Consider the following 14,335-nt stretch of genomic DNA (forward strand, 5'->3'; position numbering starts at 1 on the left):
TCCTGCAAGCCCTAAAAGGTTGGTGCATTGAGCAAAGGCTGGATGGATGCAGAAGAGCCCGTGTGAGGATGCAAGGGAAGATTTGTTTACAGATTCCTTTTATTTGTCTCTGGTTGAGAATTTGGAAACTGGAGTTTTGATTGCAAGATTAGTAACTAAAGAGGACAAAATAAAGAGTGTGGAGAAGTGAGGGAGGAGAAAATGGAGAAGTGGTGTAGAAAGTTGCAATAGTTTTGACTGTGTTTTTCCTGTTTATACTACAAGAAATTATGTAGCAGTTCCCAAGCTACATAGGACTTCTGTGGTGTTGATATTTGCATAAGGTCCTACAAGTCTTCTGTCCTGAAATCCTTTAGTGTTTTTTTTTGTTGTTGTTGTTCAGTTTGCATGTTTAAACTAAGAAATTCCTTGTGCATCTCTACTTTGAACAGAGGATATTATAGTGCCTTCATAAAATCCTGACTACCTTAAAGGTAGTTGCTAATATCAGCTGTGGAAGGGTTGTTATTTTTTCTCTTTCGGTAAACATTTTCAGGTTCCCCCAACCATATATTACTCAAGCTTACGTTTACAATGTGAAAAAGTGTTGCTAAAAGTAACTGCTAAGCAAATTTGTGATTATTATATATGTATTATCATACATCTTGAACAGTGTTAAACTTTACTGCTTATACTTGTTACTTTTGATTGCTGATTTGCTCCAAGTCTGATTATAATCCATTTTGTTAAACTTCTATTGCAAAAAAGCTGGTGCACGCTCTGAAACACTCGCTTAATGTTTACAGGTAAAAAGTGTTTGAATCCCCTAAACTTGATGAATTCAGTTTCCTAACTGACAGAGAATGCACTGTGTAATTTGTATGGGGAAAAATACCTGTTTTGTAAGTCTTCCTATATATTTGCTACCAACAGAATGCACTGCATTTGTATCATTTATGAACTCACGGAGGGATGGTGGACGTACCTTGCCATGAAAGGACATCTTAGTGGGATCCAATTTTCAACTTTCACATGAGAGTAAGAATGAACTGCAGGTGCAAATCAGTGGGGAAAAAAAGAAAAAAATAAAGAATTGTGAAATCTGCATGAAAGGCAAAAGGAGCTTAACACAGGAACTGAATGTCTAATATAGAATAATAAGAGGAAAAATTTACAAGGTAATATCCACAAGTCAAACAGCAGCATCAGCCAAGTAATTTTCAGCAAGAAGGTGTTACAAGATAAGTCTCATAAATAAGTTTATCCTTTCTGAAGGTCTAATCCTACATATGTTAACTGGGCAAAATGCCCTCTGATTTTTAGGGAGTCTTGAAATTTTTAGCAGTTCTTATGTGAATTTGGTCTCCCTAAGATACTTAGACATGGTGCAGTAGTATGCCTGCCTAAATCAACAAGTTCTTGCTTTTGGGGTTTTCTTAGTTGTTTCTAGCAATGTCATAGATTTGAAAATAAGATACAAAGTTGGAAGGTGAATTTCTAAGTTGAATATCTCATTATGAGCCTCTGAGCGCATTTAGAGATACATCTAAATTTTCAACATTAATATAAAAGTTCCTGTATCTTTGAAACTGTGCAAAAGCTGTAGAAAATGATAAAGGCTGGCTTTACTATATGCTATTTTTGCAATCAAGAGAACCATAATCGGGGCATATATCAGGTCTTTGGAGGGTTTTCACTATAGTTAACAGGGACTTTTTGTTCTCTTTGGCAAAGATTTGTAAGAGCATATTAAACGTTTGTGTGGTACCCCAGACACTCAGTTTTCTGGGGATGTGATTTTGATGTTGCAGTAGTGAAGGGCTGAGATGATATGGTATTTTTAAGATAGTAATGGCATGCCAAATTAAAACAAGGTCTTAAAAGAAAACTTTCGGTGACAAACTAAAATCTTTTCACTGAGATTATAGCTCTTGATTTGTACACTTGGAAATTCTCAGTGAAACCCCTTTCTCAACTCAAAATTCTCCTCCTCAAGCATGGTTCTTATATTGAAGTTTAAAATTTCATGAATGTATAGAGATTTATTGGCCTCCCGCTGAGCGTATTAATTGCTATACCCAGTATCTGCCAGCTGCAGCAGAGAGTGGGTGCCGTGACCCTGCCGTCAACAGGAGCCAGCCTCAGCATTGCAGGATGCGGTCTGTGAAAGCCCTCTCGTGTGTGTGGAGCGGGGCGCTTGGAAGGGGCGGCCAGCCCCCCTCTCCCCGTGCCTTTGCAAGGCCACCATGCTGAGCGGTCCTGGGAAGGAGCTGCAGGTCAGCTGCCTGGTGCAAAGGGAGCAAAACAGAACTTGTGAGGCTTACTTATCTGACATCAACCACTGAATTTCCATGCAAGTTTTTAAAAAGTGGGGGCAGCAGTCACTATTAAAAATGGTGCTGTCATGGGTCATCCCTTAGGTAAAGCAAGATACAGGAGAAAAAAGGTTTTGAGGCCTTTCGGTTCTTTGATTTCAATGTTGATCTCCTTTTTAGTTTTGGGACTGTTGAAGACCAGAGGCAGGTCTGGTTTTGTGGACACCTTGACCAGCTTCTCATTAAATCAACAAGGTATCAAGGTGTCCACAAAACTAGACCTGCTTCTTCACAGTCACAGAATCACAGAATGGTTAGGGTTGGAAGGGACCTCTGGAGATCATCTAGTCCAACCCCCCTGCCAGAGCAGGGTCACCTACAGCACATAACTTTTGATTTTACCTTTATGCGGAGGCAGAATAGGGTCTGCTGTAGACCCAGGGCAACAATGTGACTTAGCCATGATCCTGCTTCAACTAGCCCAGATCCCGGGAAGGCTGGGCTGGTGGCTGGTGTTGGGAGATGGGAAGGCAGTCCGTTTCTCCAGAAAAAGCACTTCTGCTATAACTCCTTCCTGCCCCTCTCTTCCCTCACTGGGGCAAACCCCTGATCCTTGTCAAAGTAGTATTGCATCTTACCGATGCATAGCTGATTCTGGTCAATGTGTAGCTGGCTTGGATTTAAGAGGAGGGAAGTCAAATGCAAAAGTTAGAGGAAGGAGTAAGTGTCTTCAATTTAAAAAACCCATTAGAAGGTTGCATGACCATCTGCAAACGTAGCTGGTACGTGATCACTTTCTGGTCCCCTCTGAGTGCGTGCCTTCTGGATGCCCCTGTGCTCACTGAAGATTTAATGTTGCTGGGTGAGGCAAATGGACTTCTGAATTTATTTATTTTGATAGACCTGGTCACTACAGCTTTGTGATTTAATAGCTAAATAGGAGGGAGATCTCAATATACGGAAAGTGTGCCATAGATGAAAGAGCCACGCTTCAGTCAGTAAGTCTGGCTGCCAAAAGGAGTTGTTCAAGCAGGAGTAATGTATTTGTAGGAGGTTACTTTGCTTCAGTTTTACGTGAAATTATTTGTGTAAAAATGTCTGCTAAAGCTTAACCCTTTTACAGTCCATGAAGGGGGCTGTAGTCAAATTAAATGTAGAAGTTATTCTAATGTATTAGCTGTTTGGGTTTCTTTTTTCTTTCTTTTAATTGATGTGACTAACACTGACCAAACAAGCTTATTTGTGAATGTTTAACTAAGTCACAGATTTGTCTCATTCTCATATTCTGACTATGGCACTTGTGTTCATTGTGATAAAATTCAAAAGGAAGTAAGAGTTTGCTAGGAAGATAATTTGAGAAAATGAATCGGAGTGACTCAAAAAGCACGTAGGTGTGAGGGTGACAGCTAGTTTCAGTTCATATAAATAGCTATTTTGGTAACAAGACAAAGGAGAAAATAGAAAGAAAAGTTTTCAAAGAATTTAAAAACAAACATGACTTCCATTCAACTGTCTTGCAGAGAAGAGGAAGGGAAATACAGTGGTATATTTTGCAAAGCAATCTACATTACAATGAAGTTCTTGTTTTCAGCAGTATTAGTGTTGTAGGGTTTTTTGCAATTCCCCATATAATGTGTCAGAAGCTAGCAGCATATTGTGCATAGAGAAAGTACTCATGTCAGTATATAACTACATTATGCTTTTTCACTTGACGATATTTCCAGTATTTTCTCTAACTTGTGGTTGGTGGTTTTTTTCACTTTTTTTTCCCTCACAAGGCACCAAATTTTGGTTTTGAACTGTGTGTATTTTCTGTTAAAACAGGTTTTCCTTGTGTCTTCCTAACACTGAATTTAGCATGATTTGTGCATGGGCTGTTTCAGTGTGCTAATATTGTTACTGCATTTTTACTGATGCAGTTTTACAAAAAGGTCTGTATGTGTCATATTACCTTATTTCTTAAGGAAATATATACTAGCAATTAAACAAAAGCAATAATCTTAAAATGTTGCTATATATGTAAGTTAACATAACCAGGGAATCGTAGACTGGCTTGGGTTGGAAGGGACCTTTAAATATCATGTAGTCCAACCCCCCTGCGATGAGCAGGGATACCTTCAACTAGATCAGGTTGCTCAGAGCCCCTTCCAACCTGACCTTGAACGCTCCCAATGATGGGGTAGTAGAAAAATGGGTGATTTCACTTGTCTATGTTTGTAACAAAGTTATAAGGTAATACTTGTTATTGTAAAATTACAACTTCAGAACCATAAGAAAAAAAACGGAAATAGGGCAAAAATTTGATACAAATTTAAAATTTTCAGGTCTTGTAACTTTGACGAGTACTAGGTCAGACAAAACTGCCGTAATTGTATTTAAATCTCACTGGGTTTTTGCTGACACTTTGAGATAAAATGCTTAAAGTCCCTTTCGTGGACCTATAATATATTAAAAATATGTATTTTCTTAAAATGTAAATGTGCATGTTAATGAAAAATTATTGGGAAATCTATTATGAAAACCTGTCTCTTGAATATGCGGTTTCCCCTACAGTTTTGCATATGAATTTGACCCAGCTAAAAATAGTCCTGCACCTGGGCCCGCTCCTGTTGGCAAAAGTATTCTTGTTGTCTTGGGACAGGGGGAAATAGGAGCCACCACCATAAGTTCACGTGCCACTTCAAACAGTCTGAATTTCCTTCTGAGCAAATCCAACATTTAATTTTTCTTTGTGGATATTGGTCCTCTGGCCCTTACAGTGAGAATCCATTTTCCATTAACTCAACTTTGGTTGAAAATTATTGCATGTTTTAATAAGAATCATAAAGCAGACTGGCTCTCCAGTACGCAGTGCTGTAGCAGAAAGGGAGTGGGCAACAAGGGGGATTAATAAGATTTTTGAGTCGCAAAAGCATTAAGTCAGTTTAAATCTATTGGTTAAGCTGCTCAAAACTGGTAATGCATTAATCTTGAGCTGTGGTGTGTGTGCACAGCCATTGTTGGTGTGCATTAAGACATCTCCGTGATCACCTCGTGCTTAGCTATTTTTCAGACTCAGCAGTAGCAGTCCCCTAAGTCTTACTTAAGGTGAAATATGCAGAAAATCGGTTAATGAAGCGTACACAGTGACTCTCAGTAGCAGGTGTCTGGTTTTACCTGCTTTATGGATACCAGGACTATAAATTTGGGATGGCCGTGGCTGGCTGTTTCTTCTGCCATAGAGCCATCCATCCCAATTTGGAGTCTTGAGCCTGGTTTGACCTTCCTTCTGCTGGTGGATCTGACTGACTTCCACCCTTGTAAGGACTGCAAAAGCCTCACTCGGTGGTGGTTGTGACTCTTAGCTTGACTTCTGCTGCTTCTGCACTTTTTTCCTTTCAGGTTAGTGCAGTTGAAACCCCAAGTGAAAAGCACTGCTACGGTCTGTTTAACTGGTGTAAAGGTCTTCCAGTCCAGAAGTGGCATGTCATTTAGAAATTCGTTTGACGCTTATTTACTTCAATGGTTTTGAAAATGACAATGTTGTTTGTTTTGTTTTTTTCTCATTCTTTTTGAACCCCTGTTTTATATGTGTGTGTATTTATTTTTTTTTTTCCTCTGCCTAGACCTGGTTAACCATTTCTGTGAACAGGTCCTCAATTTTTTACTTTGTCCCTACTTTCCTGTCGTAGCCCCATCTTCCCCTGGTGTCGACTCCGTACCCTTACAGCGCACAGGCAGTCAACACGGCACACAGAACGCAACAGCGACCTTCCAGAGGGCCAGCTATGCGGCCGGCCCAGCCTCCAATTACGCAGACCCCTACCGACAGCTGCAGTATTGTCCTTCTGTTGAATCACCATACAGCAAATCTGGGCCAGCCATCCCACCTGAAGGGACCTTGGCTAGGTCACCTTCCATTGATAGCATTCAGAAAGATCCCAGGTGGGTGAAACCTTCATTGTCTACTATTGCTTGCTCGTGCAGAGGTTTGTAATTGCGGTTTGCTTTGTATGTTTTTGCTGTTGAATATTTAAAAAAAAAAAAAATCAGACAAAAAAAAAGAATCAGACAAAAAAAAAGGCAAAACAAAACTGTGATTGTACATGAAAGATTCTGTTTGCGTAACAGCTTTGTCCTACTGTTTTACCTTGGAAGGCTCTCATGAGCTCTTCTGTGAAATGAAATGGTAGGTGTGGTCTTGAATACATGTGTTTATGTTTAGCCTGCTTTCAGTAGTGCCACCCCTCAAAAGCTTAGGAAAAGTAATTTCCTCTGAAAATGGGAGGAGTGGTATGACTTGTTTGACTCTGTAACCATTGTGCATTGAATTTTCGAGTTGCTCCTTGGGCAGAAGTTGTTACAGCTGTTGGTTTGTCCGCAGTTAATATCCATAAAAGCGTCAGAAAAGAGTATTCTGGTATTGAGTAATGAGACTGAGCAGTGCGGAAGCAACACGTAATGTGGCTTATGCTTCACCCTGTGTGTTGTGCGGGCTTCCAATGCCAGTACCCGGTAGCAGACTGTATGTACTACAGCTTTGCAGAATGGTTGTTGCTGTGCATGCTTTCTAAATAGATAGCACAACTTTTAGCGCTGTTGTGAGGCATGACCGTTCTCACATACTAAGGGAACGTGCGAGGAGGAAACTTTATAGCCGTCCATACACCAAGCAGGCAGATGGATTACAGAGGTTGAGTTTTCTGGCAAATGATTTGAATTCCATGCTAACAGCAATGGAAATGCTAACTGTAATCCTCAATGCACTTGGTGATTTTGTTCCGTTTTCTGATGGGAAAGAAAGCCGGTCTCTTTGGTAACTTAAGTTTAAACTTGTTGAAAGTGTTAATTTATACAAGGTTTTTCTATGGCAGATGGTGCGATTTATTTTTGCTATGTGTAATTTAATGATAGGAGAGCCCAAAAATTTGCCCCCAGCAAAAAATCCTGGAGGTGTTTAAGCAACAATTTGAAAAGACTTCTTTCCCTGCGTTAAAAACCAAATATTCACAATGTGATCTCTCTACTCATTTAGCATTATAGCAGTTTTCTCTATCTCTCCATCCAGGAACACAACAGCAGCTGAATTTTATGGTACATCAGAAACATCACTGCTCTCAGCTACTTCAGCCATTGCAGAGTTTTACTTGTTGAGAAACTTCTGTCTTCAACTTTTTTCTTTCCCTTAGCTTTTGATATTCCTCCAGAAATTTGGAAAAATATCACCTGAATTCCTCCCCTTCTTCCCCCTGCCCCAGAGCAAACATTGGTAACCAGAGGGAAACAGTCTTTTTCTGAAACCTTGGTGTTTTGATATACTTATATTCCAGATTATAAAAGCCCGTGAAGGGAAAAAAAGCTTTGCTTTGTAATTGTCTCGTGTTTAAACATAAAGAAAATTACATTAGGAGTGCACTAAACCAGCGGAGAAATTACTGTAATCCATATGAAGCATGATGATGTTGAAGGCACTATTCCCAATAGGGAGGAAAGACATATTTACGGTATCTTTACACGTCCTAGACACAATATCTTTTTAAGAAAAGATTATCTCTACTTAGTTGCTCTTCTATCATTTCACAACTGTTATAGAGCTATTGTATAGGATATGTGCTTGTAAAAGAAGATTTTTCTCTTGCAAATTTCTCATTTGCCTGCTTTTTGGTTCTTTCACATCTTGTGATACCACTTGTGCGTTCATGAGTATTGATTTCTGTAGGTAAAGTAGGAGTGAGCAGGCATGCAGGTATAAATTGAACTCGATAAACTCTTTAGAGGGGATCGTTAAATATTATCATTAATTACTATTAGATGGATTGGGATTTTTCACAAAACAACTTTTGTAAAAGAGGTTTGCATTCCTCTTCGTCTCATCCATTTTGATAAACTCTTTAGAGGGGATCATTAAATATTATCATTAATTACTATTACTATTTGCATTCCTCTTCGTCTCATCCATTTCACCCACAGGCTGTGCGCGCGTGGTGTCTCTTAGTATTGCTGCCCTTACTTGTTGGTTCAAAAAATTCTTATAAAACGATGTCAGAAGCACCCCTAGCTACGTTAGACCTTAGTGCCCAGAAGCTGTAGTCCACCTAGGCAGACTGGCTTGTGAAACTGTCTGTGGCCTGCAGCAGCTGCTGATCATTCGTGGAAAGGCATTGAAAAATTGGAAGGACTTTGGAGAAAACAAAAGCAATTGGGAAACTTTCAACATGTTGATTTCTGTGGATAGACTGCAAAAATGTGGATAAATTACAAGTGTGGAAAAGAGGGGACAGAAGACTCTCTAGATGCTTGAAAAATACTACAGGAGGACAGAAATGATTTAGGGTAGCACATGGGAGGTATAATTAGAAGTACTGGCTTTAATTAGGAAAAGGAAAGTACGGCGCAAATGCAAAAAAGACTTTTAATGGCTGTGTTAAGTTGCATTGTATTCCCCAAAGTGTTATCCTTTACACATTACATAGCAAGAAAAAATAAAATCTTGGTTAGTGGATGGACTTCGTCAACTGACCAGTCTTAAGTTTCCTTACAGACCTATTGCTGCTTTGGTTGGCTGAGGTTTTTTGTGACTGATGTGAATCATGGAGGGGAATAGCAGGCATCGTTTTCAGACACTGAGCCTACCTGTCTAACCAGCGGTCCAAACAGAGCCTCGCTGGCAGGGGAAAAACTGCAAGACAAAAAGCATACTAATTGCAGGCTTTTGATTAGCGTTTGCTTTATGTCACAGAGTTCAAAATGAGAAACAGATACCCAAAAGAGAACGCACTTATCCTAATAAGCAATTAGAGTTCCTAAAACTGAACATTATTTTCTGGAATCTTCAATTGAGGCTGAATTTCCATCTGAAGTCCCGGAAAAATTGTTGGCAGGCACTGATGTGGTTGACAATTTTTTCCATTGTTTTCACCATGTAGTTTGGATTACTAATACTCCAGTTTTACATACATATTCTGAGCTGACATTTGGCAAATGAAATTTTAGCTCAACATCTGTTCTGCATCATTCAACTGTCATAAAATGCAGTTTAATGTTCATTAACTTCAAGTTTAGGGCAAAAACTAGTTTTAAAAAGTATCAAGATATTTATTATCAAGTTTGTGGTAGGGGATAACTTTTAATTTATGCAGGCAGATTGCTAGCTGATATGAGCTCATATAACAGGTAGTAAAAACTATACATCTATACTAGTGGAGAGTCTGAGGCTTTGTTATTTAAAAAGGAAATAATCCCCTTATCACCTGTCAGAAATAAAACTCCAGTTTTGCATATGGAAAATGGAAAAGTTGAATATCAAAAATAATTTACAGATTGATTCTTCAGAGCATTCTTTTATGTTTACTTCATGTAAAAAAAGAAAGAGAAGCATGCAGTAGGGCTGTGATATAAACTGTTTCATGCCATAATCTCTTATATGAAAAAATGGCAGAGGGAGGGAAAGAATACAATATTTATTTTCCAATTATTGCCTTGCTCAGTACTGAACTGGGAATGAGAGAAGACATGAGTATTTTCAAGTCAGAAATATAAGTTCATGTGAGATTTTCCAGTCTATTTTCATTTAAGAAAGATTAATCTGTCTCTTGGCACCAACAAATTATCTAAGGTTTGTCTATCCCTAGACTTTAGGGGAACTGGAAGGCCCTAGAAATAGAAATGCCGGTATCCAATTGTTAGTCTGTGTGCCTTCCAATTTTTACTCCAAAATACGAACCTAACAAATGTGTGTAAATTACTTACATTTTTGAGCTTTTAACCTACTAAGAAACCATGTACATATACCGCTGCTGATAAATCACACTTGGTGCATAACAGATGAAAAATATATAATTTTCACATGCTTCAGTTTAAACAAATACCGATGAAGTTTTGCAATAACGGTAGGTTTGCTTCTTGTGGACTGTATCTGATTTGATGGGTTGAGCCAACATTTCCTTCATTGTTTAGTGACTTCTCTTCTTACCTGCTGTTATTTACATGCCTATATAGACAAATCTTCTGCAAAGAGGTTGGCAAGAAGCTGAGATAAGAGTAAGAATTCTGTGGAATACACTCCATTAAGGCTATCAAAATTAATTTCAGAGTTCAAATGTCAGGTTTCATATTGCATTGAATTATATTGATCTACACTTAAAATTTTGCTTCACGGCATCCCCTTTCCCAAGGTATGTGTTTCAGAACCTTTAAAACTATTCAGAAGAAATGGGATACTTTGGCGAGTGAAGCTGTAAGGCGTTCGTTCTTCATTATAGAGCAGACTGCAATAATGATCAGGCTCTTATTTAAAAAAACAAACAAACAAAAAAAAAAACACCAACAAAAAAACCTGAAATAAAACCCAACAAAAAAACAAGGCAATACAAAACTACTAGCAGTAGAATCATGTTGCAATTTTACAAGAAAACAAAATTTTTAAAACCAGCTATCTCATAGTTGTTCTCACCTTAAGAACTGTCCGGGTATAGGTCAACATAGAAACAGAGTTTTCCAGGTATTGCATGATTTAACTGTAATACCCTGAGACATTTCTGCTCTGTTCTGTGCTTTCAGAGTCAACTTTCCATTTCATTACCTCTGCTGGCCTTAATTTCCTCATAAGCAGAAGATGACGGTGCTGTCTGTCTATCTTCTAAACTTTTAAATTGGCTTGCTTTCTACTTATGAAAGGAAATAAATTAGATCAGAACATTTTCTGTAGACTGTAACTTTCAAAACTCATCTTGGGGTTTGGTTTTTTTCTGATGTTTCCCCCCCCAAAAAAATATGCTGTTTTCAAAATGCAAGCTAGAGAACTTTCTTTTTCTGTAGGAAAAGTGATAGAAGTAAAATGAACTGTAGGTAGATTTCTGTGCTCCAGTAAAACTGCTTATCAGATTAGCACGCAGAGTTTGGAACGTAGCCTGTTAAAAGGTAAGTGTTTCTGCAGGAGTCTTCCCGACATATTTAATCTCACTTTGTTCCAAGGATTGTCTCAGTGTTAATAGTGTTAGTCTACTGTAAATCTGAATAGCAGCTAGGCACTCGAGTGCCGTGATGAGGTAAGAAAATAACAGTGTAAACCTGCATGTGAGGGAGATGGGACATCTTGGTGGGAACGTGTCTAGTAGCTTCTTTGGGAATGGTTGTCACCTCCAGAAAGAAACTTCTGCTGAGGTAGAAGGCCTTGCTGTGACTACAGTACAGCTGGTGGCAACACTGCACAGCACTGCTGCAGTCAATCCTGGGATGTGGGCTTGGGTTTTCAGAATCCAGAGGGCTCTTGGTGGGTCTCTGGCATAATTCTCTAACCTGAGAGGTAAAAGACTGAAGTTCATGTTCCTGGTGTGGGTGAGACAGAACAGGGCTTGCAGATACATCTCTCTGCTTTTATATCACACGATGTGTGATAGGCAGCTCTCCTTTTCACTCAATAGTTTACCCTTATGTGAAATTAAGAGTAAAGTAAAGGGGGAGGAGATTCTGCGAAGGTGGTGGTGGTGGAGAAGCCATGGGAAACACACTTGTAGGGGATCTGAGCATGCAAATGTTTGGCAGTATAGGCTTACTGCCAGAATTAAATGGTTCAACTTTCTAGGTCCTACTAACACCCCACTAAGAATCAGATTCATCAAATTTACATAGGCCAGTCCCCATGTATTGGTAAAACCAAGCGGATGGTGTCTGAGAGTGCTCATTTTGTAGCTCAGTGTTTATGTATATCTTTTAGTCAGCAAGGAAATACAAAGTTTATTTTCCCTAAAAAATTGTCCAGTCTCTCAGGCTTTAATGTGTGCTCCTCTGAGTATGAAAAACTGACCCTAAAAGAAAATACAGTCGAAGAGTCTAAACAGCACAAAAATACACCCAATTCAAGAACAGCAAATCTGGAGCAAAATGCAGTTCCTCATACAGATCCTTCTACATAGAAGGCATGAATTTTTGCTTACTGCAGAGAGTATTTCTGGGAAAATATAGCACGTATAATAAAATAAACAGCAATCTGTTTTGCCTTCCTGCTGTAGGTAACTAAGGATGAAGCCTGCTTCCTTAAAATAGGTGAGGTGGGAATCCGTAGGCTATACTACAGTCTGTTAATTTGGGAATTCAGGAGACTTACTTAGCTGGAAACCTTGGCTGGAAAAGTCTTTCCTAGACAATAAACGAGGAGCTACCTGGTCCGTGCAAGCATCAACTTCTGGTGAAGTAGTGGAGTGGCACCTAGAATTTGGGAAACTTTTGTGTGCGTTTGAGCGCATTGCTGTATACGCCAACAGTTTCTGTCTTTCCATTGTTTACATTGAGGTGGTTTTTAAGTGGCTGGGGAGGCACTGCGTGTAGATGGAGCCATTTCACAGCACAGCAAATGCAAGTCAGTATGCACAAAAGCATCCACCTGTATTTGCTATTTTTTCTCTCTAGAATTTTTCCCATGTTCTTTGGCAACCTCCTTTTTCTGGGAGAAATGCTTGCGATAAAACAAACAAACAAACAAAAAAAACCACCACCACCACCCCCCCCAAAAAAAAAAAAAAAAACATTCCAAAACGACAGAAGTGCTGCACAAAAGTTTCCTAAAGTGTCTGTGCTTTTAGCTCATGAAGTGCTAGTACCCGCTTTCCCTTCTCTGTGACTAGTACCATTTTATTGACTGTGGGAGGCCACTCCATTTTGATGCCATCCTATCTTTAAAGAAATCTGATCCTATCATTAACAAACCTGCCCTACTGTAATCCCAGATCATCACTATTTCGGTATGTCACAGTAACATGGATGGTGCTGGTCCATGTAGTTTGAATAATGAACCTGCCCAGTGCTTACAGTTCCTAAACCATCAGCAGAGTGGAACAGGTTGTATGTACCCATTTTTATCTGGTAGGTTATTTATGCAGTATACAGGGTATAATTTTGAGAGAGATGATGCCTCATCTCTTGTTTTGATCTGAAAGTTTAGCTCTTACAATCCTGTCCCTCCACTAGAAGGTAATTTCTCTCATTTATGCTGGAAGGAGAGAAGTGAAAGGCCACTTATGTACTTGTCAATGATACAGGGCATTTGGGAGGACAGTGGCAGGAGCTCTGCACAGCGTTGATAAGTGCACATCTAATAATTACGGGGGAGATTAGAGTGATGTCTCCTATTTGGGCAATTGTTTTCTTTATTCCCCCCCTCCCCCCAATAACGCTGGTCTGCCACTTGAAGAACAGCAACAAAGCCTTTTCCACAGTTTCTTTCTTAATCTGTTGCGTATTTTAATGGCTTCATTCACACAGGAAGAAGCAGGTGGACAGTATACCTCATCCGTACACTGTCCATATCTCATTTCTGGTTCTTGAACAGCATAATTGAGCTTCTAATGGTGAATATACGTCTCAAAGCGGTTTCTGCCTTTGTTTGCCACACATTTTGCTCAGTATCCTGTGGCTCATTTGCAAACTTTGACAGATGCAAGATCCGCGTGGTGCCTTTCTGTGATGACAGACTGCAAGAGCCAGAAAATGTTGTAAGTATATTTTCCAACCAGACATTAAAAACATGGGGAAGAACCATACTTTCAGGCTTTACTGGGCTCATGTAAGCTGTTACGATCTCCTGGCAAGATAAACCACATCATAAGCTTCTCAGTAGTAACTCTTGGACATCTCATCAGCCAAATGGATAATAATGATCTTACTGTTTACAGGGATGTTAAAAGTAAGTTAAATTTCTAAGATGCTTTGAAGTTCAAAGGATAATCTTGCTCTTACTTCCATGGGAAACATGATGGGAGGGAGGGAAGGGAAATGTATTAGGTGGAGGAGATGAATATGGAGAATTTTCTAGAATCTTGCTAGTCAGGACACAGTCTCAAATTTTCTCATTAAAAAAGGCAACTGAAAGTTGTCCTCAACACTGAGACATAATTTGCTGTGCAGAGGTTGTTAGTTTCTGAAGCTGGACCTCGGTGTGATGTTGCACAGCTATTTTATAAGCAGGAAACAAAAGCCAACTAATTTTGTAGCCATTGTACAAAATGTGTCGTTGAGGGTGCAGGAGATCTATAAGAGCAAGTTTGCTGAAATTATGTTTCTAGTAT

At 39.3% G+C, this 14,335-nt stretch overlaps 1 protein-coding gene across 1 annotated transcript in view; it reads left to right on the plus strand.

Annotated features, from left to right (window-relative positions):
• The window catches only part of CTNND2 (catenin (cadherin-associated protein), delta 2), a 327,283-nt gene that overhangs the window by 65,048 nt on the left and 247,900 nt on the right, over positions 1 to 14,335 (plus strand). Inside the window, exon 4 of the mRNA XM_009883745.1 lies at positions 5,966 to 6,218. Within this exon, the coding sequence (XP_009882047.1) occupies positions 5,966 to 6,218 (253 nt within the window). The remainder of the gene's footprint in view (positions 1 to 5,965; positions 6,219 to 14,335) is intronic.

This window comes from Charadrius vociferus, unplaced genomic scaffold (assembly GCF_000708025.1).
Source record: "Charadrius vociferus isolate BGI_N301 unplaced genomic scaffold, ASM70802v2 scaffold103, whole genome shotgun sequence".
NCBI lineage: Eukaryota > Metazoa > Chordata > Aves > Charadriiformes > Charadriidae > Charadrius > Charadrius vociferus.